Genomic DNA, 27,837 nt, shown 5'->3' on the forward strand with positions numbered 1-27,837 from the left:
TCAGTTTGTCAAATTTCGGACCTGCACCGGTCAACTATCAGTGCTGTTATTGTGAAGTGGAAACGTCTAGGAGCAACAACGGCTCAGCAGCAAAGTGGTAGGCCACAAAAGCTCACAGAACGGGACCACCGAGTGCTGAAGCAAGTAAAAATATGTCCTCGGTTGCAACACTCACTACAGAGTTCCAAACTGCCTCTGGAAGCAACGTCAGCACAATAACTGTTCATCAGAGGCTTCATGAAATTGGCTTCCATGGCTGAGCAGCCGCACACAAACCTAAGATCATCATGTGCAATGCCAAGTGTCGGCTGGAGTAGTGTAAAGCTCGCCACCATTGGACTCTGGATCAGTGGAAATTTGTTCTCTGGAGTGGTGAATCACACTTCACCATCTGGCAGTCTGACGGACGTAACTGGGAAAGCTACCTGCCAGAATGCATAGTGCCAAATGTAAAGTTTAAATGGTATGTGGCTGTTTTTCATGTTTCGGGCTAGGCCCCTTAGAAAACTTAACACTATAGCATACAATTACATACTAGACAATTCTGTGCTTCCAACTTTGTGGCAACAGTTTGAGGAAGGCCCTTTCCTGTTTTAGTATGACAATGTCCCCGTGCACAAAGCGAGGTCCATATAGAAATGGTTTGTTGAGATCGGTGTGGAAGAACTTGACTGGCCTGCACAGAGCCCTGACCTAACGCTCGTGGCTGAATGGAAGCATGTCCCCGCAGCAATGTTCCAACATCTAGTGGAAAGCCTTCCCAGAAGAGTGGAGGCTGTTATAGCAGAAAAGGGGGGACAAACTCCATATTAATGCCCATTATTTTGGGATGAGATGTTTGAAGAGCAGTTGTCCACATATTTTTGGTAATGTAGTGTACATATTAACACACACTCAAATAAGCAAATGAGTTGAGGTACCCATTTATAAAGCCTAAGTCAAATTATATATATATATGGCTGAGAGGGTATACCGTATTTTACTATAGACTGGTATTGATACATGGACCGGTTGGGCTTTTACTTGCATTATTTTATGGCTACATAAGGTGTCAAAAAGCCTTACACACAAGGCAAAACACAGCTATTACAGCAGCCTAGCGGTCCTGCTGCTGGGTTGTTGCCCTCCTACGGCCTCCTCCACGTCTCCTGATGTACTGGCCTGTCTCCTGGTAGCGCCTCCATGCTCTGGACACTACACTGACAGACACAGCAAACCTTCTTGCCACAGCTCGCATTGATGTGCCATCCTGGATGAGCTGCACTACCCGAGCCACTTGTGTGGGTTGTAGACTCCGTCTCATGCTACCACTAGAGTGAAAGCACCGCCAGCATTCAAAAGTGACCAAAACATCAGCCAGGAAGCATAGGAACTGAGAAGTGGTCTGCGGTCACCACCTGCAGAACCATTCCTTTATTGGGGGTGTCTTGCTAATTGCCTATAATTTCCACCTTTTGTCTATTCCATTTGCACAACAGCATGTGAAATTTATTGTCAATCAGTGTTGCTTCCTAAGTGGACAGTTTGATTTCACAGAAGTGTGATTGACTTGGAGTTACATTGTGTTGTTTAAGTGTTCACTTGATTTTTTTGAGCAGTGTATATTGAAAGCAGGTGCTTCCACACAGGTGGGGTTCAAGTTAATTAAGCGTTGTCCAGTTGCCCATTATTTAGGCTACCATGGCTAGAAGAGAACTCAGATACTTTAAACGCGGGGTCTCAAAGGAGCATAGGGGGTTTAAAGGGTGTGTGTGTGTGTGTGTGTTGGTCGATATTTTTTTTTAAAAACGATAACATTTTGCCGATCCAAATTGTCTGGGACGGGGGGGAAGATCCATTGCAAAATAATGCTTTTTATTGATAGAATTCATTGATGGAGCACATTGACTGGTATTTCTAACTTCAAAACGCAAATATACTTCACAGGCTAACAAATCATCAAGATGCTTGGAAATTAGTGTCGGGTGTACGCGTTTCTATTTTTACTCCCGCAAAAGACATGAGATCCTCATAAGGGACATCAGCTAAGTGTACCGACTGGGCAAAATTAGCAAAGCTAGTGTTGATTATCCCAATGTCCAGTGTGCCCGCCGAGAGGGGCTTCATTCTACAAAACAGAGCAAAGACCGTGCCTTCTTGAGGACAAAGTAACGAGGCTGATGCGCATCGCAAGCTGCTCCAAGGAGTTGAACAATTTTGTCATCCAAACAGCAGCAGCTCACTTTGAGCAGGCTAAGGTGTGCCGCAAACACAAGTAAATTAGAGATAAATGTGTTAGTCAGGCCTGGTCCTAGCAGTTCTTCTGCCACCCTAAGCAAAATCAACATATGCCGCCCGTGTCATGTACAGTGTAAAGATTTGAAATGGCTTGATAGACTAGAGTAGCGTAATGTGTAGGCTATCATGCGCAATTGGTGCATTTCAGTTGAACTTATTCAGTAGCTCTATTCACATTGGAGAGTTAAATGTTGTCATCACTAGTCAGCCAACTGTCTATAGTAGGAAACAGTTGTATCAATAAGCCATGTATATCACAACAGACGAGTCATGGACCCACGAAAGTTAAAATGACCAACATTAACATCATCCAGTAGAACTGTAAAAAGATTGAGATCTCATGTCAGCTTTGAAAACAAGTGCTTTCATAAATGCATGGCGTGGGCCTCGTTTCACAGGCGCATTGTAAAAGAAGCGCTCTCTCAACGAACCAGCCACAACTAATTGAGTTTATTTACATACTGATTTTGATTGTCCAACATCAGTTTGAAACGTTCGTAATTTTGTGGGCCCCTAGAGTGGCCTCTCTCCACTCATATGGTGCTGAATCGCAGCGGGAATGGGGAGTGGGGCAGGCCGGCCCGGGTGTTCGTAGACAGCCTTGTTCTGTTATTTACTGGGCCGAATTAAAATGTTCATGCCTAGGCTAAATGAAATTAGAGAGCCCTAGATTCAATTTGAAAACAGCTGTGTTTTGTTAATTATTCATTTAAAACGTTAACACGAATAGCCTACAGGACATGTCGTCCGCAAATTATATTATATTTAGAAGGTGTGTTTTACTACTGCTGCTGGGTTCTGAGAATATAAAATGTACTTCTTCATGTCACTGAGGGAGTGCTTCGGTTTAGAGGGTCTACACCAGAAGTTAATGGCTATCTGTAGGAGGAAAGTATATGGGGGGGCAATTAAGATTGGAATGTAAAGTGTAGGGAAAGCGGATTAGTGATGGAGGGGGGGGGGGTCGAGATCAGGTCAGGTCACGTTAAGGGAGGAATAAGTTCACAGGCGCGTATCAGGCCCGTATCACTGTGTCCTGCCTAGCAGTAAAGATAAACTCAGCAAAAAAAAGAAACGTCTGCTCACTGTCAACTGCGGTAATTTTCAGTAAACTTAACATGTAAATATTTGTATGAATATAACAAGATTCAACAACTGAGACAAACTGAACAGGTTCCACAGACATGTGACAAACAGAAATGGAGTAATGTGTTCCCTAACAAAGGGGGGGGGGGGGGGTCAAAATCAAAAGTAACAGTCAGTATCTGGTGTGGCCACCAGCTGCATTAAGTACTGCAGTGCATCTCCTCCTCATGGACTGCACCAGATTTGCCAGTTCTTGCTGTGAGATGTTGCCCTACTCTTCCAACAAGGCACCTGCAAGTTCCCGGACATTTCTGGGGGGAATGGCCCAAGCCCTCACCCTCCGATCCAACAGGTCCCAATTGGACTGAGATCGGGTCTCTTCACTGGCCATGGCAGAACACTGACATTCCTGTCTTGCAGGAAATCACGCACAGAACGAGCAGTATGGCTGGTGGCATTGTCATGCTGGAGGGTCATTTCAGGATGAGCCTGCAGGAAGGGTACCACATGAGGGATGAGGATGTCTTCCCTGTAACGCACAGCGTTGAGATTGCCAGAAATGACAACAAGCTCAGTCCGATGATGCTGTGACACACCGCCCCAGACCATGACGACCCTCCACCTCCAAATCGACCCCGCTCCAGAGTACAGGCCATGGTGTAACGCTCATTCCTTTGACGATAAACTCGAACCCGACCATCCCCCCTGGTGAGACAAAACTGCTACTCGTTAGTGAAGAGCACTTTTTGCCAGCCCTGTCTGGTCCAGCGACGGTGGGTTTGTGCCCCTACGCGACGTTGTTGCCGGTGATGTCTGGTGAGGACCTGCCTTACAACAGGACTACAAGCCCTCAGTCCAGCCTCTCTCAGCCTATTGCAGACAGTGTGAGCACTGATGGAGGGATTGTGCGTTTCTGGTGTAACTCGGGTAGTTGTTGCCATCCTGTACCTGTCCTGCAGGTGTGATGTTTGGATGTACCGATCCTGTGCAGGGTTTGTTACACGTGGTCTGCCACTGCGAGGATGATCAGCTGTCCGTCCTGTCTCCCTGTAGCGTTGTCTTAGGCGTCTCACAGTACGGACATTGCAATTTATTGCCCCGGCCACATCTGCAGTCCTCATGCCTTGCAGCATGCCTAAGGCACCTTCACACAGATGAGCAGGGACCCTGGGCATCTTTCTTTTGTTTTTTCAGAGTCAGTAGAAAGGCCTCTTTAGTGTCCTAAGTTTTCATAACTGACTTTAATTGCCTAATATTTGTAAGCTGTTAGTGTCTTAACGACCGTTCCAGAGGTGCATGTTCATTAATTATTGTTTATGATTCATTGAACAAGTATTGGGAAACGGTGGGAAACGGTGTTTAACTTCTTTGGGACTGGGGGGCAGTATTGAGTAGCTTGGATGAATAAGGTGCCCAGAGTAAACCTGCTACTCAGGCCTAGAAGCTAGAATATGCGTATAATTAGTAGATTTGGATAGAAAACACTCTGAAGTTTCTAAAACTGTCTGAATGATGTCTGTGAGTATAACAGAACTCCTATGGCAGGCAAAAACATGAGAAAAAATCCAACCAGGAAGTGGGAAATCTGAGGTTTGTAAGTCTTTGCCTATCCAATATAGTGTAAATTGTGCACTTCCTAAGGCTTCCACTAGATTGCAACAGTCTTTAGAACCTTGTTTCAGGCTTCTACTATGAAGGGGGAGTGAATAAGAGCTGTTTGAACAAGGTGTCTGGCAGAATGCCATGAGCTAAGTCAGGCGCGCGGCCGTGAGAGCGAGCTCTGTTCCTTTTCATTTCTAAAGACAAAGGAATTGTCCGGTTGGAATATTATTGAAGATTTATGATAAAAACATCCTAAAGATTGATTATATACATCGGTTGACATGTTTTTACGAACGTTAACAGAACTTTTGACTTTGTCTCGACCTAGTGCCTGCGCATCGTGCATTTGGATTACTGGACTAAACGCGCAAACAAAAAGGAGGTATTTGGACATAAATGGACTTTATAAAAAAAAATATATATTGTGGAACTGGGATTTCTGGGAGTGCACTCCGATGAAGATCAAAGGGAAGTGAATATTTATAATGCTATTTCTGAGTTTTGTGACACCTCTGCTTGGTTGAAAAATGGCTGTATGTTTTTCTGTGGCTAGGTGCTGACCTAACATAATTGCATGGTGTGCTTTTACCGTAACGTCTTTTTGAAATCTGACACAGCGGTTGCATTAAGGAGAAGTTTATTTATAATCGTATGAATAACACTTGTATCTTAGATCAATGTTTATGATGAGTATTTCTGTAATTTGATGTGGCTCTCTGCACTATCACCGGATGTTTGTTTGAGACCATGCATTTCTGAACATAACGCACCAATTTCAAATGAGGTTTTTGGACAAAGATTAACTTTATCGAACAAAACACACATTTGTCGTTTAACATGGAGTCCTGGGAGTGCCATCCGGTGAAGTTCAAAGGTTAGTGATTCATTTTAATGCTATTTCTGTATTTTGTGACACCTTTCCTTCTTTGGAAATGGCTGTATAGTTTTCTGTGACTAGGCGCTGACCTAACATAATCGTAAGGTGTGCTTTCGCCGTAAAGTATTTTTGAAATCAGACACTGTGGCTGGATTAACAAGAAGTTTATCTTTAAAATGGTGTATAATACTTGTATGTTTGAGGAATTTTAATTATGAGATTTCTGTTTGAATTTGGTGTTTGAATTTGGCGCCCTGTAATTTCACTGGCTGTTGGCGAGAGATATCCCAGAGAGGTTAAACCCTTTATAATGAAGATTTGTGACGTTATTTTGATTTTTACAAATCATCTTTGAAAGACAGGGTCCTGAAAAGGGACGTTTCTTTTTTTGCTGAGTTTACAATGTTTGTACAGATGTGTAGGAGGAGACTCAGCCTAGGAGGAAGGGTTAAATATCAGTGCTTGTGTGAAAAGGCTTTTGTCTAATGCAGCTGTATTGATCCTCTGGGAAGAATAATCTTGGTTAAGCTTTCATAGTGTCCGTCGAGATATTACTCGGACAATTAGATCCTAACACTGCGAAGGCGATTTGCTCTCCAAGGACAAAATGTTAATTTTTTTAATGATATCCATGAATGATTTATACCAGGGACGAAGACCCACGGGCAATGTTTTGCTTTTCAATAAAAACCTGTTATGTTGGTATAAGAAACATTTTACTTCATTTTATTACAACTTTATTACTTTTCTGTTAAGATTAATTCAAATCTAAAATGTGATTCTGAGCACCGTAGGTGGAATCCCTAATGTGTAACGGGAAATTAAAATCTTTCTGGTGCAACATTTTTCTAACAGAAACCCTGGTGTGCGTGTGTGTGTGTGTGTGTGTGTGTCAGTCACCAGATCTCAGCCAAATTGCACACTTAAGGGAGATTCTGGGGCGGCGTTTTCCACCACCATCAAAAACCCATTTATAGAATTTCTCATGGAAGAATGGCATCGCATCCCTCCAATATAGTTACAGAAATTTGTAGAATCTATGCCAAGGCGCATTGAAGCTGTTCGGGCGGCTTGTGGTGGCCAACGCCCTAGTAAGACACTATGTTGGTGTTTCCTTTATTTTGGCAGCTACCTGTAAATCCCCTATGGGCACAGGTCAAAAGTAGTGCACTATATAGGGCATAGGCTGCCATAAGAGGTCAGGTTGGCGATGGGAGATGTCACTCACCTCTGAGGTCGTTCTTCCTGTTGGGGGGCACCCTGGGCACCTCGTTCTGACGGGTGTTGTTCCTTGAGGCTGAGCGCTCTCTGGGCCCCTCAGACTTCACCTCGATCATCAGCGGCACCCACTTATGCTTGTTTCCTACACACACACACACACACTACTGTTAGGGAGGCGCCCGTCTGTCACATTTCCACAATGTAGTTATTTTGTGTTTTTTTGTTGTCCAAGACCACGAGTCCCTGTCTGCAGTGAAATGCAGGCAGGCAGGCAGGCAGGCTGGGAGGCAGGCTGGTAGGGATAGTATGAAACTAGTCGATGTGTGTAAAGGAAATGGACAGAGAAGCACTGAACAAGCTGCACTGTAACTTATCGTGCTAGACCAATTCAAGTTTTTAAAAGTTACACGGCTGGGATTGTGAATGGGAATTCTAAGCCAATTGAGAGGTGAGAAAAAACATCCAAAAGAAACACATCCCGTTTTACTTGGTTGATATATAAACCCACCCCAAAAAGCTATTCAGCCTAATATGTGGTTCCCCATGCTGGCCAGGAGGCTGTGTCAGTGGTCTGTTAGTTGAGTGTGTGCATAGGTTTAAAGCACTAGAAGTTGTTTTTTGGGGCATCTGCACGTTACTATATTTCTAAATACTTTAACTTCACTACATCCCGAAAGAAAATTACGTACTTTTTTACTCCATACATTTTAATTGACACCCAAAAGTACTCGGCACATTTTGAATGCTTAGCAGAGAGAGCGAGACAGCAAGAGAGAAATAGCGAAAGAGTGAAAGCGAGAGCCAGCAAGGAAAAGTGACAGAGAATGCGAGAGCAAGAGAAAGAAAGCGAGAGCGAAACAGAGAGCGAGCGAGAAAGTGAGATAGCAGGCGCAAGAGAGAAAGATCGAGAGCGAAAGCGAAAGAAAGAGCGAGAAAGAAAGAAAGCGAAGAAAAAAAGAGCGAGAGAAAAAAAGAGAGCAAGAGAAAGTGTGAGAACGAGAGAGAGAAAGCGAGAGTGAGTGAATAGAGGGAGGGAAAAAGAGCAAAAGAGCCAGAAAGAAAGTGATAGAAAGGGAGCGAAAGAGATTGAGAGAGAAAAGGGAGAAAGAAAGAGGGAGAAAGAAAGCGCGACAGGAAAAAAAGAGCGAGAGCGCAAGAGAAGGAGAGCGAGAAAAAGAGCGAGCGGGCTGGATAAAGGAATGGGAAGTCTCATTCTGAAGGTCAAAAAACACTTGCTGGCAGGCTGGTGGAATTTCAACCCTTTATTGCTGCCAACACATCTCCCTGCCTGCATGGCCTCCTACTCATTCTCTCGCTGTGCATTGAAGTTTCAAAGGAGTGTGGGTTAGGCTCAGTGTAGTAGTCACTACTTGGGCTGTGGCGGTCACAAAATTGTGTCAGCCGGTGATTGTCAAGCAAATAACTGGTCGGTCTCACGGTACTTGACCGTTAATTAACAAACACTTAGCATCTCCTGGCTCCCACGCATAGCCTACAAGCCACTGATGCAGACCTTTGGAACATTTACATTTTAAAAGGTGAATAAATCCATGTAATATAGCCTACATCTTCACAATAAACCCATTATTTATTTTTGACAGGATTAAAGAAACATGATATGAAGAAAATGTGGTCTATTTCAGCAGAATAGCATACTCTGTTGTCCTTTTGTTAGGTCCTGATCTGGCTATGCCATATGACTGTGGGCTACACTAATTAATTTAGCAGACAAGATTTGCGTAGAATTCTGTGGCATTATTTGATATTTTTTTACAGTATGAAGAATACAATTGAACAAAGCTGAATAAAATAGCTTTTATCCAAATGATTTGATTGAGTGCGCACATAAGGGTATTCTGTGTTGAGCGGTTAAAGTAATAGATACTCCTATATGCTTAAATTTAGAGTTAATGTAACTTTAGTTGATCTACAAACGTTGGGCTATATTGTTTTGATTTTTAATACATTGTAATGCTGCAACTAATGATTTTTACAAAGTTGCTTGAAAAGCATGAGTTCTGCTTTGTTTTTTGCGCAGGCTGTACACACTTCATCAGTCTCTCATTCACAATTGAACAAGCACTCCCAGTGGCATCCCCTTTCTGCTGCCGTAATGCACCCTAAAAAAATCCATGACTTTTGCAGCCAGTGGCAGTTGTTCCCTTCACCCCAAGTGCTACGAAACACCTCTCACTCACATGGCTCTCCATCACGTGATCGGGTCTATCTCACAGGCTACCGTTGAAGACAGACACTTTGGGGACGCATCTGCACGCGTCCTTATCCAATTCCGAGGGGCATATTGGAGATATTGGAAGAACGGTCCACATTTACTTTTCGTCAGCCAACAAGATGAGTAGGCCTAACGAACAGCAAAAGCATTAGCCTTGTCAATATGCTATCCCCCATTGTACAAAAGTTGACCTATTCTATGCGAGAAATAAGTATTCAAAACAGGCTGGGACAGTTGTGGGATGCAACTGATCCCAAATAAATACAACCACTAACATATATTTAAAAAAAAATTACACAATGAGGCTGATCCAACAGATCAAAACATTTAGCTTAAAATAAACTATTAGGCAATTTCTTCACATTATAACCGCATCAATGCACACACGGCAGTAGGCTATAATGTTCCATTAACTTGTTAGAACTAGGGGGCGACATTTTCAATTTTGGATGAATTGGTGCCCAAATTGAACGGCCTCGTACTCTGTCCTAGATCATATGATATGCATATTATTATTACTATTGGATAGAAAGCACTCTGAAGTTTCTAAAACCGTTTGAATTATATCTGTGAGTAAAACAGAACTCATATGGCAGTTAAACTTCCAAACAGGAAGTGAAAATTCTGAAATGGGTCGCTGTAAAAGTCTTCGCCTATTCAATTCCCCTATATTTATGGATCTGTATGCACTTCATACGCCTTCCACTAGATGTCAACAGGCAGTAGAACATGGAATGAAGCGTCTAGCTTGATGTGGGACCGGATGAGAGCCATTGGAGTGACAGGACAGGCATATTGCCAGTTCTTGGCCACGCACACTGCGCATGTGCTGTCCTTCCTTGCTATCGGTTATATAGATATGAAGAAATGCTCCGTTTGGGACGTTATTGGATATATATGATAAAAACATCCTGAAGATTGATTCTCGACTGAGTTTGACCAGTTTATTCGATTTGTAATATCACTTTTTGAAGTTTTCGTTCATTAGCGTAAATTTGGATGGACACGTGAACTACACATGCTAGCCAAAGTTGCTAATTCGACAGAAGTAATGGACATTATAAAACAAAACAAAGATTTATTGTGGAACTAGGATTCCTGGCAATACATTCTGATGAAGGATCATCAAAGGGAATATTTATGATGTAATTTCGTATTTCTGTTGACTCCAACATCGCGGAGAATGGCTGAGCGCCGTCTCAGATTATTGCATGCTGTGCTTTTTACTAAAGTTATTTTTTAAATCTAACACAGCGGTTGCATTAAGAACCAGTGTATCTTTAATTATATGTTAAACATGTATCTTTATCTAAGTTTTATGACGAGTATTTCTGTATTTCACGTGGCTATCTGTAAATACTCTCGCTATTTTGGAGCCATTTCTGAACATGGCACCAATGTAAAACCACGATTTCTGGCTATAAATATGCACATTATCGAACAAAACATAAATGTATTGTATAACATGATGTCATATGACTGTCATCTGATGAAGTTGTTCAAAGGTTAGTGATTAATTTTATCTCTATTTGTGAAAGCCATCTTTGCTGTGAAAAAATGGCGGTGTGTGTTTGGATATGGTGGTGAGCTAACATAACATCATCTGATGATTTATCACTCCAGTGTTAATCTGCTAAATTGTAATTATTCGCTCCTATGGCCTATTTATTGCCTACCTCCTCATGCCTTTTGCACACATTGTATATAGATTCTCTTTTTTTTCTACTATGTTATTGACTTGTTTATTGTTTACTCCATGTGTAACTCTGTGTTGTTGTCTGTTCACACTGCTATGCTTTATCTTGGCCAGGTCGCAGTTGCAAATGAGAACTTGTTCTCAACTAGCCTACCTGGTTAAATAAAGGTGAAATAAATAAAGAATATATGTTCTGTTTTCGCTGTAAAACAGAAGAAAAAAAAAAAATCGGACATGTTGGCTGGATTCACAAGATGTTTATCTTTCATTTGCTTTATTGGACTTGTGATTTCATGAAATTATTTTATATCCCTGTGGCGCTAGGCTAGGCTAGTCAGCGTTTCTGATGACAATGATCCCAGATCCGGGATGGGTGGTTCAGAGAGGTTTTAAGGGGAAGACACCATTATCAAAAGCGACCACAAATGCATGGTGTGTGTGTGTGTGTGTGTGTGTGTGTGTGTGTGTGTATGTGTGTGTGTGAAGGAAACAAGCATAAGTGGGTGCGGTGCAGCAGATGATCGAGATGAAGTCTGAGGGGTCCAGAGAGCGCTCAGCCTCAAGGAACAACACCCGTCAGAACGAGGTGCCCAGGGTGCCCCCCAACAGGAAGAACGACCTCAGAGGTGAGTGATATCTCCCATCGCCAACCTGACCTCTTATGGCAGCATGTGCCCTATATAGTGCACTACTTTTGACCTGTGCCCATAGGGCACAGGTGTCAAACTCATTCCACGGAGGGCCGAGTGTCTGCGGGTTTTCGCTCCTCCCTTGTACTTGATTGATGAATTAACATCACTAATTAGTTAGGAACTCCCCACACCTGGTTGTCTAGGGCTTTATTGAAAGGAAAAACCAAAAACCTGCAGACACTAGGCCCTCCGTGGAATGAGTTTGACACCCCTGCCATAGGGGATTTACAGGTAGCTGCCAAAATAAAGGAAACACCAACATAGTGTCTTACTAGGGCGTTGGCCACCACAAGCCGCCCGAACAGCTTCAATGCGCCTTGGCATAGATTCTACAAGTTTCTGTAACTATATTGGAGGGATGCGATGCCATTCTTCCATGAGAAATTCTATAAATGTGTTTTTGATGGTGGTGGAAAACGCCGTCTCAGGTGCCGCTCCAGAATATCCCTTAAGTGTTCAATTTGGCTGAGATCTGGTGACTGACACACACACACCAGGGTTTCTGTTAAAAAACGTTGCACCAGAAAGATTTAAATTTCCCGTAACACATTAGGGATTCCATCCACGGTGCTCAGAATCACATTTTAGATGATTTGAATTCATCTTAACAGAAAAGTAATAAAGTTGTAATAAAATAAAGTAGAATGTTTTTTACACCAACATAAAAAGGTTTTATTGAAAAGCAAAAAATTGCCCGTGGGTCTTCGTCCCTGTTATAAATCATTAATGAATATCTTTTTTTTTTTTTTTTTTTAAATGTAAAACATTTGTCCTGGAAGAACAAATCGCCTACGCAGTGTTAGGTTCTAAAGGTCAGAGTAAAAACTCGATGGACACTTGCACACACTGTATATAGACTTTCTTTTTTTTCTATTGTGTTATTGACTGTACGGTTGTTTAGTCCATGTGTAACTAAGTAGTTGTTTGTCGCACTGCTTTGATTTATCTTGGCCTGGTCGCAGCTGTAAATGAGAACTTGTTCTCAACTAGCCTACCTGGTTAAATAAAAGGTGAAATTAAAAACATCTAACAGCAAGAACTGGTAAATCTGGTGCAGTCCATGAGGAGATGCACTGCAGTACTTAATGCAGCTGGTGGCCACATGATACTGACTGTTACTTTAGATTTGGACCCCCCCTTTGTTCACGAACACATTATTCAATTTCTGTTAGTCACATGCCTGTGGAACTTGTTCAGTTCATGTCTCAGTTGTTGAACCTTGTGACGTTCATGTAATATTTACACAAGTTTGCTGAAAATAAACGAAGTTGACAGTGAGAGGACATTTCTTTTTTTGCTGAGTTTAGTTGTGATACAAACCTTATTAAAACATATAGGCTAGGCTACATGCAGTGTGTGCCTGTTCTTTACCTTATGCTGGGCATCATTCACAAGTGATATATAATTCACAAGTGACAGGCTAATATTGTCACATCAGACTGTTCTTGATTTAATCTTGTCTTCACATATACTAAATAATATGTGTGAAATTATCATGCACTGGTCTCGATACAGGGGCAAAAATACATAATCTATGCACTTAAATAGCAAATGGAGGAGGCTTTTCCTGTGGTCCTTTTCATGCCAGCCAGGTAGGCTATACTCCTGTTGTAAAGGTAAGCAATGTGCTTAATATCAGGAAAGTTTAGAATTAAATATAGCCTAGCCTATAGAAAGCTGAAGGGATCATACTATTTTTAATAGAGGCCATCCCTCTGTTTTCTTATGCAATTGCGGAAAAATGCAACATTAGCTGATGGGCTCTCATGAAGTGATTGATTAGATTATCGATCACATTTGCATTGACTTCAGATCATACACGTAAGGTTAGCTAGCGAGGCAGCCAATATTACCTAGCTAGCTAACTACGCTTTAACCTGCAATGAAAACAACTTCCTGATAAAATTAGATATGTACAATATCTGAAAATGTAGCTCGCTAGACTCTCTTATCTGTATACATGGATGAACGCTTCTCCCTCTGTCACAGATACCATGGTTGCCCTAAATTTGAAGATGCAATCCAGGGACAGGTGTTTTACAATAGCCTTCTGTGATCTCTTTTCGACTCACTCAGCATTCACAACCAAATGCCTGAATTTTCTCCAACTCCTTAGCCATCATACTCTGCTTCCACCGGGCATTCCAATGATTTCAATACTCTGTCCTCCAGAAAGTGGAGAGCCATCTTCCAAAAAAAACCTGCGTTAGAAAGGATTACCTAAACATACAATTCAGCTCATTATAGACAGAAGCATGCAACATGGCAGACCAATCCATCTCTCGGCATTTCCAGCCCATCCATTATCAGGAAGGTTCCTGTCTTTTTCCGTGGCTAAACCAACTACGCTCGTAATTTAACCATTTTATTCGTATTTACAGATGGCATACAAGTTTGTTATTAACTTCTCTAGGGTAGGGGGCAGCATTCGGAATTTTGGATGAAATGCATGCCCAAATTAAACTGCCTGCTTCTCAGGCCCAGAATATATGATATGCATATAACTGGTAGATTTGGATAGAAAACCCTCTACAGTTTCCAAAACTGTTAACATAGTGTCTGAGTATAACATAATTGATTTGGCAGGCAAAAACCTGAGAGAAATCCATTCAGGAAATAAGTTTTTTTTGTTGGTTTTGTAGTTTTCTTTTCAATGCCAATACAGTATCCATTGACTTAGGACTCAAATTGCAGGTTCTATGCCTTCCACTAGATGACAACAGTCTTCAGAAATTGTTTCAGGCTTGTATTCTGAAAAATGAAGAAGTAAGAGCAGTCTGAATGAGTGGACCCTGCCGTGTCACAGAGCTTTTTCCTGTGCCAGACCGAGAGAGTGCGTTTCTTGTTTACCTTTTAAATTGACAACGTTATTGTCCAGTTGAAATATTATCGATTATTGAGGCAAAAACAAAAAAAAACAACCTGAGGTTTGAATATAAACATTGTTTGACATGTTTTTATGAACTTTACAGATACAATTTGGATTTTTTTGTCTTCCTGTTTTGACTGCGTTTGAGCCTGTGGATTACTGAAGAAAACGCACGAATAAAACGGAGGTTTTGGGGTATAAAGAGACTTTATCGAACAGCAACATTTGAGTAAATGAAGGGATTAATTTTATCTCTATTTCTAAATTGTGTAACTGTTCTACCTGGCTGGCTACTGTTTGTAATGATTTGTCTAGTGGGCTATGTTCTCAAATAATCGTAAGGTATGCTTTCGCCGTAAAGCATTTTTTCAATCTGACACCGTGGTTGGATTCACAAGCAGTTCATCTTTAAACCTAATGTAAAATATGTTTTGTTTTCTGAATTTTTATAATGAGTATTTCTGTATTTGAATTTGGCGCCCAGCAGTTTCACTGGCTGTTGAAGAGGTGGGACGCTACCGTCTCACGTGCCCAAGAGAGGTTAAGGCACATGTTCCAGAAGGCCTCTGGCAAAAAACGCATTTTGATTAAAAAAAAGAAAAGTTTACATTTAATTGGCTCTCCTGTGAAGTAGTGACATGGGACATAGTTTCCTGAAACGAGTCACTTGTAGGAAAGTGCCGTTATTTCACACTTTGTCATTAAAAAGATAAAAAGAAAAGGTCAATCCAAGTAAAGGAACGCACCTTTCTTCTTCTGTCCGTTCTTCTGAGAGTCTTCGTCGCTGTTCTTCTGAGAGTCCTCGTCGCCGTTCTTCTCCTCTCCAGAGTCGTCCGACTTCGCATTCTGGTTCTCCTTGCTCTCGTCGTTGGTGTCGCGCTTCTCCTTCAACTCTTTCTTCACCACAGGCTTCTTGGGGGCCTGGGGGGGGGGGGGGGTAGGTTAGTTAACACAGGGTACACTATCACAGCAGGTTTACCACCCAGGTTTAGGAGGATCACTTAGTGTGGCACCATATTGGCACCATATTCTTTATATGGGCACTGGTCAAAAGTAATGTGCTAAATAGGGAATATGGTACTAACACTAAGGCTGCTGATCAATGGTCACACTCACCGACAGTGCACTCGGGTGAGACGGAGCGACAGTGCACTCGGGTGAGACGGACCGACAGTGCACTCGGGTGAGACGGACCTACAGTGCACTCGGGTGAGACGGACCTACAGTGCACTCGGGTGAGACGGACCTACAGTGCACTCGGGTGAGACGGACCTACAGTGCACTCGGGTGAGACGGACCTACAGTGCACTCGGGTGAGACGGACCTACAGTGCACTCGGGTGAGACGGACCTACAGTGCACTCGGGTGAGACGGACCTACAGTGCACTCGGGTGAGACGGACCTACAGTGCACTCGGGTGAGACGGACCTACAGTGCACTCGGGTGAGACGGACCTACAGTGCACTCGGGTGAGACGGACCTACAGTGCACTCGGGTGAGACGGACCTACAGTGCACTCGGGTGAGACGGACCTACAGTGCACTCGGGTGAGACGGACCTACAGTGCACTCGGGTGAGACTGACCTACAGTGCACTCGGGTGAGACTGACCTACAGTGCACTCGGGTGAGACTGACCTACAGTGCACTCGGGTGAGACTGACCTACAGTGCACTCGGGTGAGACTGACCTACAGTGCACTCGGGTGAGACTGACCTACAGTGCACTCGGGTGAGACTGACCTACAGTGCACTCGGGTGAGACTGACCTACAGTGCACTCGGGTGAGACTGACCTACAGTGCACTCGGGTGAGACTGACCTACAGTGCACTCGGGTGAGACTGACCTACAGTGCACTCGGGTGAGACTGACCTACAGTGCACTCGGGTGAGACTGACCTACAGTGCACTCGGGTGAGACTGACCTGGCTACTGGAGTTGCACATAAGCCATCATCATTTGGGGCAAATCCTAACTTTCATTTAAGTCAAATTTTCACTTTGTCATGCTTTGATGTCAAAGGGAGACCAAGTGAAAATCTGACAGAGGTGGAAGTTAGGATTCCCACTGTGGTGCTCTTAAGGTGCATCTCAATTGTGCATGGGAAAGGAAACCAACTAAGCACAGAAATGCCATTCTATTCATTATTGCTGTCACTCATGGACACAACCAGTCCGGGGGTTAAGACTAGTGACTGGTGAGTGACATGGGCCATATAGATGGCCAGACTATTTAATTAAAGGCTGTGCTCCAAATAACACCCTATCCCCTATATAATGCACTCGTTTTGACCAGGGCCCATAGGGTTCATCATTGAAGTCATTGGTGGTATGAAGTGGATAAGATCCAGGCAGGATGCACACACAGAGAGCTGCCTACAGACAGTTGCAGATCCTGTGTGTACAATCATTTTTTGCTCGTCGTGCAGCGTGTGACTTGGTCAAATCAAATGCAAGTTCAGTTCACTTGATGTTTGAGCTCACTCCCTCAGCTAACACTTCCACTCATCTAGATAACTCCTCTACTAGGGCACTTTTTGAAGGGGTTAGTCATTTTCTAGCTTCACACACTTTTACTGCGATCACTTAAATATGCGGTGGGATGTTAAAAAAAAAAAAAATAATACTTGTAAAAAAAAAATAACTATTTAGCAAGGACAGCCCTAACGACGCACTGCACTAGGGTCTTTCTTGGACATCCATTCAAATGCGATGGAAAACTAAATCGCTATACAAACCCACACACTCACACTCAAATAGACGATGAGCTGTACACTTCCTGCATTTGAACTGGATCCAGAATAGCTGTTCACATTAAGCACAAATGAGTAATTACCGGAAAACCAATAGCCTAGATAGGAAGTTAACGGCCATTGAGGAGCGAACACCTAATATAAAAGCCAATATCACCCCAGCAGCAGGCCCTTCCACCATTATGCTCCTGCTGGACAGCCACAGACAGCTGGTTGCAGAGTCCCACATGACAACAACTACTACTTGACTAAATCATGTTCATGGTGAGAGTCACCATTGATTGGTAGTTCGACCCAGGAGTAGGCTTAGTCAGAGTCTATGCAACAGTCTCCCCATATTATTATTAATTCCCCAGCAAACTTTAGGATTGGTTAACATCACTCCAGGGAACAGGCCATACCACTAAACTCCTGCTGAGTAAGTATCCTGTGTTTTCATTCAGGTTATATGGAGCCAGGAGGCCGGAAACTCCAAGTCCAGGCTGCTCCGGGTCCCTGTGGAGGGTGAACTTACTGGGGATCTCCGTGTGGAGCCCACTTCTCTGACCTGCCTGACGGGCATGGGGCAGGACACAGTCCGATTCACAACCTCCATCTGAGCAGATGGGACAGAAGGGAGGCTTTTTAGGACAAAAGGGCGCAATCACAATCACAGGATTGCGTCATGAAGGAAAATAAAATGTTTGCCATTTCAACAATGGCACACACACACACGACAATGACATATGATGATGATGACGTGTGTGTTCAATACCTTGTAATGGGAGTGTGTATTGAAAAAGGTATGGAATCAGTCATTGTTATGAGATTGTGTTGGTGGCGAAAAAGTGTTTACGAAATGTGCTCTGAATCATTCTACAGAATTTGCTGTCATTCACTGGGCAGGATTTTAAACACCATTTTCATTCTGTGGACAGGAAGGATACTCAGAAGATTCTAAAGAAGATCAGTTTTGTTGTGATAGTTGAGGTGTGGCACCCAAACTCAGGCCCTCCACTCATAACACCAGGGACACAGTAAACTACATTCACAAAGCTAAACACTACGAAAACAACATTTAACCAACACCTTCACAGTCCTAGTACCTTTCTGGGGAAAAACAGCAACCTATTTTAAAAACGGAAAGTAAAAAACTGTCAATACCAAATTCTCAGTTACAACATTGTCGAGTAACTGACTGATTTAGTTGTGCTTGAAAAGTTTGGTTGGCGACAGCTCCCGGAATAGCAGGAGAGGTCCGGGGGTGGCAGTGGGACTTATTGTGGGGATCCCTAAAAGGACATCCCTCTTATAGGGACCAGTCCAGGCCTGGTTATCCCCGGCCGAAACCTACACCTCCTCGGGCCTGGTTATCCCCGGCCGACACCTACACCTCCTCGGGCCTGGTTATCCCCGGCCGACACCTACACCTCCTCGGGCCTGGTTATCCCCGGCCGAAACCTACACAGGCCTGGTTATCCCCGGCCGAAACCTACACAGGCCTGGTTATCCCCGGCCGAAACCTACACAGGCCTGGTTATCCCCGGCCGAAACCTACACAGGCCTGGTTATCCCCGGCCGAAACCTACACAGGCCTGGTTATCCCCGGCCGAAACCTACACAGGCCTGGTTATCCCCGGCCGAAACCTACACAGGCCTGGTTATCCCCGGCCGAAACCTACACAGGCCTGGTTATCCCCGGCCGAAACCTACACAGGCCTGGTTATCCCCGGCCGAAACCTACACAGGCCTGGTTATCCCCGGCCGAAACCTACACAGGCCTGGTTATCCCCGGCCGAAACCTACACAGGCCTGGTTATCCCCGGCCGAAACCTACACAGGCCTGGTTATCCCCGGCCGAAACCTACACAGGCCTGGTTATCCCCGGCCGAAACCTACACAGGCCTGGTTATCCCCGGCCGAAACCTACACAGGCCTGGTTATCCCCGGCCGAAACCTACACAGGCCTGGTTATCCCCGGCCGAAACCTACACAGGCCTGGTTATCCCCGGCCGAAACCTACACAGGCCTGGTTATCCCCGGCCGAAACCTACACAGGCCTGGTTATCCCCGGCCGAAACCTACACAGGCCTGGTTATCCCCGGCCGAAACCTACACAGGCCTGGTTATCCCCGGCCGAAACCTACACAGGCCTGGTTATCCCCGGCCGAAACCTACACAGGCCTGGTTATCCCCGGCCGAAACCTACACAGGCCTGGTTATCCCCGGCCGAAACCTACACAGGCCTGGTTATCCCCGGCCGAAACCTACACAGGCCTGGTTATCCCCGGCCGAAACCTACACAGGCCTGGTTATCCCCGGCCGAAACCTACACAGGCCTGGTTATCCCCGGCCGAAACCTACACAGGCCTGGTTATCCCCGGCCGAAACCTACACAGGCCTGGTTATCCCCGGCCGAAACCTACACAGGCCTGGTTATCCCCGGCCGAAACCTACACAGGCCTGGTTATCCCCGGCCTACACCTCCTCAGGCCTGGTTATCCCCGGCCGAAACCTACATCTCCTCAGGCCTGGTTATCCCCGGCCGAAACCTACACCTCCTCAGGCCTGGTTATCCCCGGCCGAAACCTACATCTCCTCAGGCCTGGTTATCCCCGGCCGAAACCTACATCTCCTCAGGCCTGGTTATTCCTGGCCGAAACCTACATCTCAGGTCTGTGCTCGCTTGGCAGAACGTAGGCAGCAGCCCCTCCTCACCTCGTCAAAAAAAAAAAATAATTACATTTAAATTCGCTCTGACAGTTACAATCACCCAAATCCCCGCCATCAGAAATAGCCTGCGGGATTATGCTACTGTAAGAGGCCACAAATGAAGTGTTCTGTCCGTGGGACCAACCGACCCATCGCCTCGGAAAATGGAGGACGGGATGGATGCATCAAGTGCACTGCTAGATGCAGAGAGAGGCCATAGAGCCGAGTTGGGCTTTTGAGTCCCTATACCCGTCTCAGGTGTGTATTTAAGTCTACAGTGCTGAGCCTTGGCGCTCATGTTTGGACTCTCAAGATGATCTCAGGTAGGGTTATTCCCCCTCAGATGGAGGGAGGGCGATTTGTCTACCTGCAGGGCCGTAGCGAAGAATTTTCTCACACCGTGTAGGGAATAGGGTGCCTTTTGGGACCTAAACTAACACTCCTATCTAAAGTAGATATACCGTGTGCTAACTAAGGCTAAGCAGAAAGACCTCAAAGACAAAGAGGAAGTTGAGTCTCTCGTCTGCGCACACTACAATTACACCCAGATCGGTGTCATGAACAGAGGGGAAAAGAGAGCCAACTTTATTTACATCTCATTATGACTCCACTCTGTGTTGTTCGTCAAACACCCCCGCCTGGCCTGCACACACTGTTGTTTTCCTACTAATGAGACACTAGAAAAAGTCTCCTGTTCAAAGAGGTATTATTAATTGATAAGTGAGGGGGACTGGTTAAGCCTGCAGAGGTCATGAAGGGACTTCTGCATAAACAAGAGCTGTGTGTTCGCTACCACTGCAAACAGGACTGTGCCCTACTCAACTGGCCACTGGGGGGATGGTGGTGTGTGTGTCAGTAGTATTACCTCCGGGCACTGACTTACCTGTGTTTCTTTAGTTGCAATCTCCCCTGGGGTTGGCCACTTCATAGCATCACCAAAATCTCCAACCTAAAAAGAATGTCAAGGGAATTTAACAGACTCTTCAGCACTCCTGTCACAAATGGCACCTTATTCCATACATAGTGCACTACTTTTGACTAGGACCCATAGGGTGCCGTATATAGGAAATAGGGTGCCATTTGGAATGCAAACATGTCTTTATGCTCATCACATTAAAGCTTCACCATATCAACAAGGTGTGGCCCAATACAAACAATCCTCATTTACAACATAAAAATCAAAAACAAATTACAGTGCATTCGGGAAAGTATTCAGAACCTTTGACTCTTCCACATTTTGTGATGTAAAACAAAAAAAAATATCCTAAATCTACACACAATGCCCATAATGACAAAGCAAAAACAGGTTTTTAGAAATTTTTAAAATGGAAATATTCAGACCCTTTACTCGGTACTTTATTGAAGCACCTATGGCGGCAATTACAGCCTTGAGTCTTCTTGGATATGATGCTACAAGCTTGGCACACCTGTATTTGGAGAGTTCCACTCATTCTTCTCTGCAGATCCTCTCAAGTTCTGTCAGGTTGGATGGGGAGCGTTGCCGCACAGCTATTTTCTGGTTTTTCCAGAGATGTTCGATCGGGTTCAAGTCCGGGCTCTGGCTGGGCCACTCAAGGACATTCAGAAACTTGTCCCAAAGCCACTCCTGCTTTGTCTTGGCTGTGTGCTCAGGGTCGTTGTCCTGTTGGAAGGTGAACCTTTGCCCCAGTCTGAGGTCCTGAGCGCTCTGAAGCAGGTTTTCATCAAGGATCTCTGTACTTTGCTCTGTTCATCTTTCCCCCGATCCTGACTAGTCTCCCAGTCCCTGCCGCTGAAAAGCATCCCCACCGCATGATGCTGCCACCACCATGCTTCACCGTAGGGATAGTGCCTGGTTTCCTCCAGACGTGACGCTTGGCATCTTGGTTTCATCAGACCAGAGAATCTTGTTTCTCATGGTCTGAGAGTCATTTAGGTGCCTTTTGGCAAACTCCAAGCAGGCGGTCATGTGCTCAGTTTGGCTGGGCAGCCAGCTCTAGGAAGAGCCTTGGTGGTGCCAAGCTTCTTCCATTTAAGAATAATGGAGGCCACGTTGTTCTTGGGGACAATGCTGCAAAACAATGTTGATACCCTTCCCCAGATCCGTGCTTCAACACAATCCCGTCTCGGAGATCTACGGACAATTCCTTCGACCTCATGGCTTGGTTTTTGCTGACATGCACGGTCAACTGTGGGACCTTATTTAGACAGGTGTGCGCCTTTCCAAATCATGTCCAATCAATTTAATTTACCACAGGTGGACTCCAATCAAGTTGTAAAAACATCTCAAGGATGATCAATGGAAACAGGATGCACCGGAGCTCAATTTCGAGACTAATAGCAAAGGTTCTGAGTACCTATGTAAATAATGTTTTTTATTTTGAATACATTTGCAAAAATGTCTAAACCTGTTTTTGCTTTGTCATTATAAGGTATTGTGTGTAGATTGATGAGGATTTCTGCTGTAACGTAACAAAATGTGGAAAAAGTCAAGGGGTCTGAATACTTTTAGAATGCATTGTATAATGGCGAAAATGTGTTTGGAGGTACCTTTCCAGCTAATAGGTTGCCCTCACAAAAGAGGTGTTTAACCTCAATGGGTCTTACCTGGTTAATGGTTAAATAAAATAGGCTGTCAAGAGTTCACATATTCACTTGATGATAAGACAAGTGACCATTTCTTTTTTGCTAACGTATGATAGGGGTCCCTTGGTCGCCGGTTTGCCTGGGAAGTGGTCTTTGGGCAAGAAAAGGTTGAAGACAGGGGTTCCCAAACTTAGTCACTCGGGGGGGGGGCCCTTCCAGCATTGGGGAACATCCCGTACCATATCTATTTCCATTGGCACAAGCACTGTTCATGACACAAACTGTTCACACCCCTCTTGTTGGTGGAGAGAATTTTGCAGGTTTAAAGATTATTTCCTGCAATTCTACACATTTTGTCATGGAGCAAAGAAAATGTTGCAGTTTTAAAGCAAATTTTCTTGCAATTGAATACATTTTGCCATGTCTAATGTGACATGAGTGACAAAATTACAACATCTACGGGCAAAAAAAATCATAAAAATAAAAAATACATTAGCTGACGTGGGCTAGTTGATCTGGACATTTCTGACAAGTTATAAATATCTCTCAAACATGCTGACCACACTGCCCGAGTCACGTGAGCGAAAGTTGCAAAATAAATGTACACATACATGTTATTCAAATCATTGCACCCACACTGCTCGTGCACGTTGTGAAGCCAGCCATGTTCTATTTTAGATGCGAGAGGCAAGTACTGCCTCTCCTATCTCCTCATTGGTTTTTAGGAGCATATACCCACAAGGGTGATTGAAAGATGAACTGAGGTCCACACTCCACTCCAGTCGGTTGTGGTAATGCACCTTAAAGTTGGTTGCCAACCGCCATATAAAGTCCAAAGAAGAAGCCTGAAGGAGGAGAGATTACTAGAAACTAACTCGGTTTACCCTTTTATCTGTGGATTAACTGTCGGAGTAGAGGACCTTGTGCATTTCAGGTAAAATAACAACCCAATGTTTATATCCCAGGACAAATGAGCTAGCAACAGCAAGCTAGCTAGCTAAATTGCCATATATGTTTCATGCTTTTCGACCAGTCCACAAATGAATATAGTTGGTTCAGAGTTTTGATATTTCAACCTGCGTGTCCTGATGGCGTCTGGTGTGGGTGGACAAAATCAACATGAGCGTGAGCGTTCAGCATGCTAGGTCTACAGTGACTAACATGACAAGAGGAACTGATGATGCACTGCCCAATTTCCAAAATGCACCTTGTGCATTCTACTACAACTTTCAAGAGTACATTTAAAGCAGGACTGAGTTCCTTTAAAAATAAACACCCCATAGTTTGGGAACCACTGCTTTAGAGTGTTTATACACCTTATCTGATAGACTCCCCATGTACTACCCCTTGCATACCAGGAAGCATGGACTGTTTCTAAGCATAGCTTTCAGGTGTACACACACACACACAGGCACACACTTCACACACAATTTTGGCCAATAGGAGGAGAACGTTACCCTTTCTCCTCTCCGAGGCCGGGGGTTTGGGGCCTTCACCACCTTGGCTGGGCCTGTTGTGGGTGGCGGCTCTGTGGAAACAAGAAATAGAGTGGACATCAACAGTCTGCTACAGGCATCAACAAAAACTACAGTCATGGAACCATGTAATCACATTTGTCTCCTTTCAGTTCCACTAGCAGAACAAATATGAATATGTTATTGGGTCCGTGAGGGGCTTTCCGTGAGGATCGCACAGCGGTGTCCCAAATGGCACCCCATACCCAATGTAATGCACTACCTTTTCATATTTTAATATACTTAATACTTTAATACTTATTTTGTGCACAAACGCAACATTAACGTACATCTCAGCTGTTTGTTGCATCTATCTCATTTTTCATTCATGAGCACGGTAAGTAGCTGATAAACCTCAGTCCTCCATTAGGGCGTTGGTCAAACGTAGTGCACCATATAGGGAGTATGGTGCCATTTGGGACTCATTCCACAGTCAACTCCTTATATGGGCCTAAGCAATGGCATGGGACTGTCTGAAGTATATGTGCCCTGTGAAACTGCACAAGTTCTGAGCTAGTGTTAACTGTGCTACGTTGAACTGGGACTGGTGGCGAACTGACTGCACTTGACCGTTCACTAGGGGTGTAACTCGTACCGAACCGTTAGGTACAGGGACCTCGGTTCTGTCCGCACTGTGAACCCGAATAAATACATAAAAGATGTACAACAACAAAAAAATGACCAGGCCTATAGGCTATGCCTACACTGCGTTGTCGGGCTTTTGAGTAAACCTGAGCTGAAAAAACATGTCCGGCTATTACGTTGAAACTAGAGCATTAAGAGCACCTAATACTGGAGTTGCACAGTATAAGTGTCAAAATAATGTACTTCTATCGATTAGACAAAGTGTATAATGTCACACCATCTGTGACAATCAATGTCAGTCCATGTCCATGTAGAATACCATGCCATCACCGCTGTCAACTCATTTCCAAGATGGCGGATGTGAAATTCACAAGTCAATTTGACCAAAATACTCCTTTAAAGTTTTTCCCCCCACAAACTTCTAGTCTTCATAAACAAAAATATTTCAGCTCCCCTTTCACTTTGAAAAATGGTCAAATGTCCAACATCAGCCAATTACGTTTTAACAATGACATTGTGTTCCCCTGTGTATTTTCCTATCAACTGGTAGCAATGCATCCATTTGCTTCCATGTAATATTCCATGTAATTCCAGTTGCTAGGGACATTCCTGGAAGAAGCTAGCTAGCTAACAAGGAGTGTCTAGTTGGCAGAAGAGAAGAAGGGACAAAGGGACAAAGTGGGACAAAATAAGGACAGAAGAAAAGGGAAAGGGGGGAAAAGGGACATTAAGGTGAAGCAGTCCTCTAAAGACACAAAAGACAATAATACAAGAAACAACACTTCTATTGCCTCTCCCTCTACGATACGCACTTCCGGGTTGGAGCGAGTAGTTGCATTCCGCTTTGCTCCACAGGTAGTATTACATTTCATTTCATTACAGTACAACAGTTTGATTTGTTTGATCTTAGCTGGCTACATAGCCGTCTTTGTATCCAAGATAATTGTGTAGTCTAGAGTAATTGTCGAGGTTACCTAGCCAGCTACACTTTCAAACAAAGTCAACAACGCAGCCACTGCTAGCTAGCCTATTTCACCAGCCAGCAGTACTATATCATTTTAGTCAATAAGATTTTTTGCAACGTAAGCTTAACTTTCTGAACATTCGAGACAAGTAGTCCACTTGTCATTCCAATCTCCTTTGCATTAGCGTAGCCTCTTCTGTAGCCTGTCAACTATGTGTCTGTCTATCCCTGTTCTCTCCTCTCTGCACAGACCATACAAACGCTTCACACCGCGTGGCCGCTGCTACTCTAACCTGGTGGTCCCAGCGCGCACGACCCACGTGGAGTTCCAGGTCTCAGGCAGCCTCTGGAACTGCCGATCTGCGGCCAACAAGGCAGAGTTCATCTCAGCCTAAGCTTCCCTCCAGTCCCTCGACTTCTTGGCACTGACGGAAACATGGATTACCACTGATAACACTGCTACTCCTACTGCTCTCTCCTCGTCTGCCCACGTGTTCTCGCACACCCCGAGAGCTTCTGGTCAGCGGGGTGGTGGCACTGGGATCCTCATCTCTCCCAAGTGGACATTCTCTCTTTCTCCCCTTACCCATCTGTCTATCGCCTCCTTTGAATTCCATGCTGTCACAGTTACCAGCCCTTTCAAGCTTAACATTCTTATCATTTATCGCCCTCCAGGTTCCCTTGGAGAGTTCATCAATGAGCTTGACGCCCTGATAAGTTCCTTTCCTGAGGATGGCTCACCTCTCACAGTTCTGGGTGACGTTAACCTCCCCACGTCTACCTTTGACTCATTCCTCTCTGCCTCCTTCTTTCCACTCCTCTCCTCTTTTGACCTCACCCTCTCACCTTCCCCCCCTACTCACAAGGCAGGCAATACGCTTGACCTCATCTTTACTAGATGCTGTTCTTCCACTAATCTCATTGCAACTCCCCTCCAAGTCTCCGACCACTACCTTGTATCCTTTTCCCTCTCGCTCTCATCCAACACTTCCCACACTGCCCCTACTCGGATGGTATCGCGCCGTCCCAACCTTCGCTCTCTCTCCCCCGCTACTCTCTCCTCTTCCATCCTATCATCTCTTCCCTCTGCTCAAACCTTCTCCAACCTATCTCCTGATTCTGCCTCCTCAACCCTCCTCTCCTCCCTTTCTGCATCCTTTGACTCTCTATGTCCCCTATCCTCCAGGCCGGCTCGGTCCTCCCCTCCTGCTCCGTGGCTCGATGACTCATTGCGAGCTCACAGAACAGGGCTCCGGGCAGCCGAGCGGAAATGGAGGAAAACTCGCCTCCCTGTGGACCTGGCATCCTTTCACTCCCTCCTCTCTACATTCTCCTCTTCTGTCTCTGCTGCTAAAGCCAATTTCTACCACTCTAAATTCCAAGCATCTGCCTCTAACCCTAGGAAGCTCTTTGCCACCTTCTCCTCCCTCCTGAATCCTCCTCCCCCCTCCTCCCTCTCTGCTGATGACTTCGTCAACCATTTTGAAAAGAAGGTCGACGACATCCGATCCTCGTTTGCTAAGTCAAACGACACCGCTGGTTCTGCTCACACTGCCCTACCCTGTGCTTTGACCTCTTTCTCCCCTCTCTCTCCAGATGAAATCTCGCGTCTTGTGACGGCCGGCCGCCCAACAACCTGCCCGCTTGACCCTATCCCCTCCTTTCTTCTCCAGACCATTTCCGGAGACCTTCTCCCTTACCTCACCTCGCTCATCAACTCATCCTTGACCGCTGGCTACGTCCCTTCCGTCTACAAGAGAGCGAGAGTTGCACCCCTTCTGAAAAAACCTATACTCGATCCCTCCGATGTCAACAACTACAGACCAGTATCCCTTCTTTCTTTTCTCTCCAAAACTCTTGAACGTGCCGTCCTTGGCCAGCTCTCCTGCTATCTCTCTCAGAATGACCTTCTTGATCCAAATCAGTCAGGTTTCAAGACTAGTCATTCAACTGAGACTGCTCTTTTCTGTGTCACGGAGGCGCTCCGCACTGCTAAAGCTAACTCTCTCTCCTCTGCTCTCATCCTTCTAGACCTATCGGCTGCCTTTGATACTGTGAACCATCAGATCCTCCTCTCCACCCTCTCCGAGCTGGGCATCTCCGGCGCGGCCCACGCTTGGATTGCGTCCTACCTGACAGGTCGCTCCTACCAGGTGGCGTGGCGAGAATCTGTCTCCGCACCACGTGCTCTCACCACTGGTGTCCCCCAGGGCTCT

At 44.8% G+C, this 27,837-nt stretch overlaps 1 protein-coding gene across 6 annotated transcripts in view; it reads right to left on the reverse strand.

The window, feature by feature from the left end:
- The window catches only part of LOC129862908 (la-related protein 1-like), a 94,595-nt gene that overhangs the window by 42,107 nt on the left and 24,651 nt on the right, over nucleotides 1-27,837 (reverse strand). For 4 of the 6 annotated variants that reach the window (XM_055935001.1, XM_055935003.1, XM_055935002.1 and 1 more), the window contains exons 2-6: nucleotides 24,016-24,086; nucleotides 20,877-20,942; nucleotides 17,817-17,897; nucleotides 15,300-15,474; nucleotides 7,071-7,205 (exon numbers count right to left, since the gene is read on the reverse strand). In XM_055935001.1, coding sequence (XP_055790976.1) covers nucleotides 7,071-7,205; nucleotides 15,300-15,474; nucleotides 17,817-17,897; nucleotides 20,877-20,942; nucleotides 24,016-24,086 — 528 coding nt within the window. The remainder of the gene's footprint in view (nucleotides 1-7,070; nucleotides 7,206-15,299; nucleotides 15,475-17,816; nucleotides 17,898-20,876; nucleotides 20,943-24,015; nucleotides 24,087-27,837) is intronic. The other 2 variants (XM_055935004.1, XM_055935005.1) reach the window with 2 other exon arrangements.

The sequence above is a fragment of the Salvelinus fontinalis genome, chromosome 9, assembly GCF_029448725.1.
Source record: "Salvelinus fontinalis isolate EN_2023a chromosome 9, ASM2944872v1, whole genome shotgun sequence".
NCBI lineage: Eukaryota > Metazoa > Chordata > Actinopteri > Salmoniformes > Salmonidae > Salvelinus > Salvelinus fontinalis.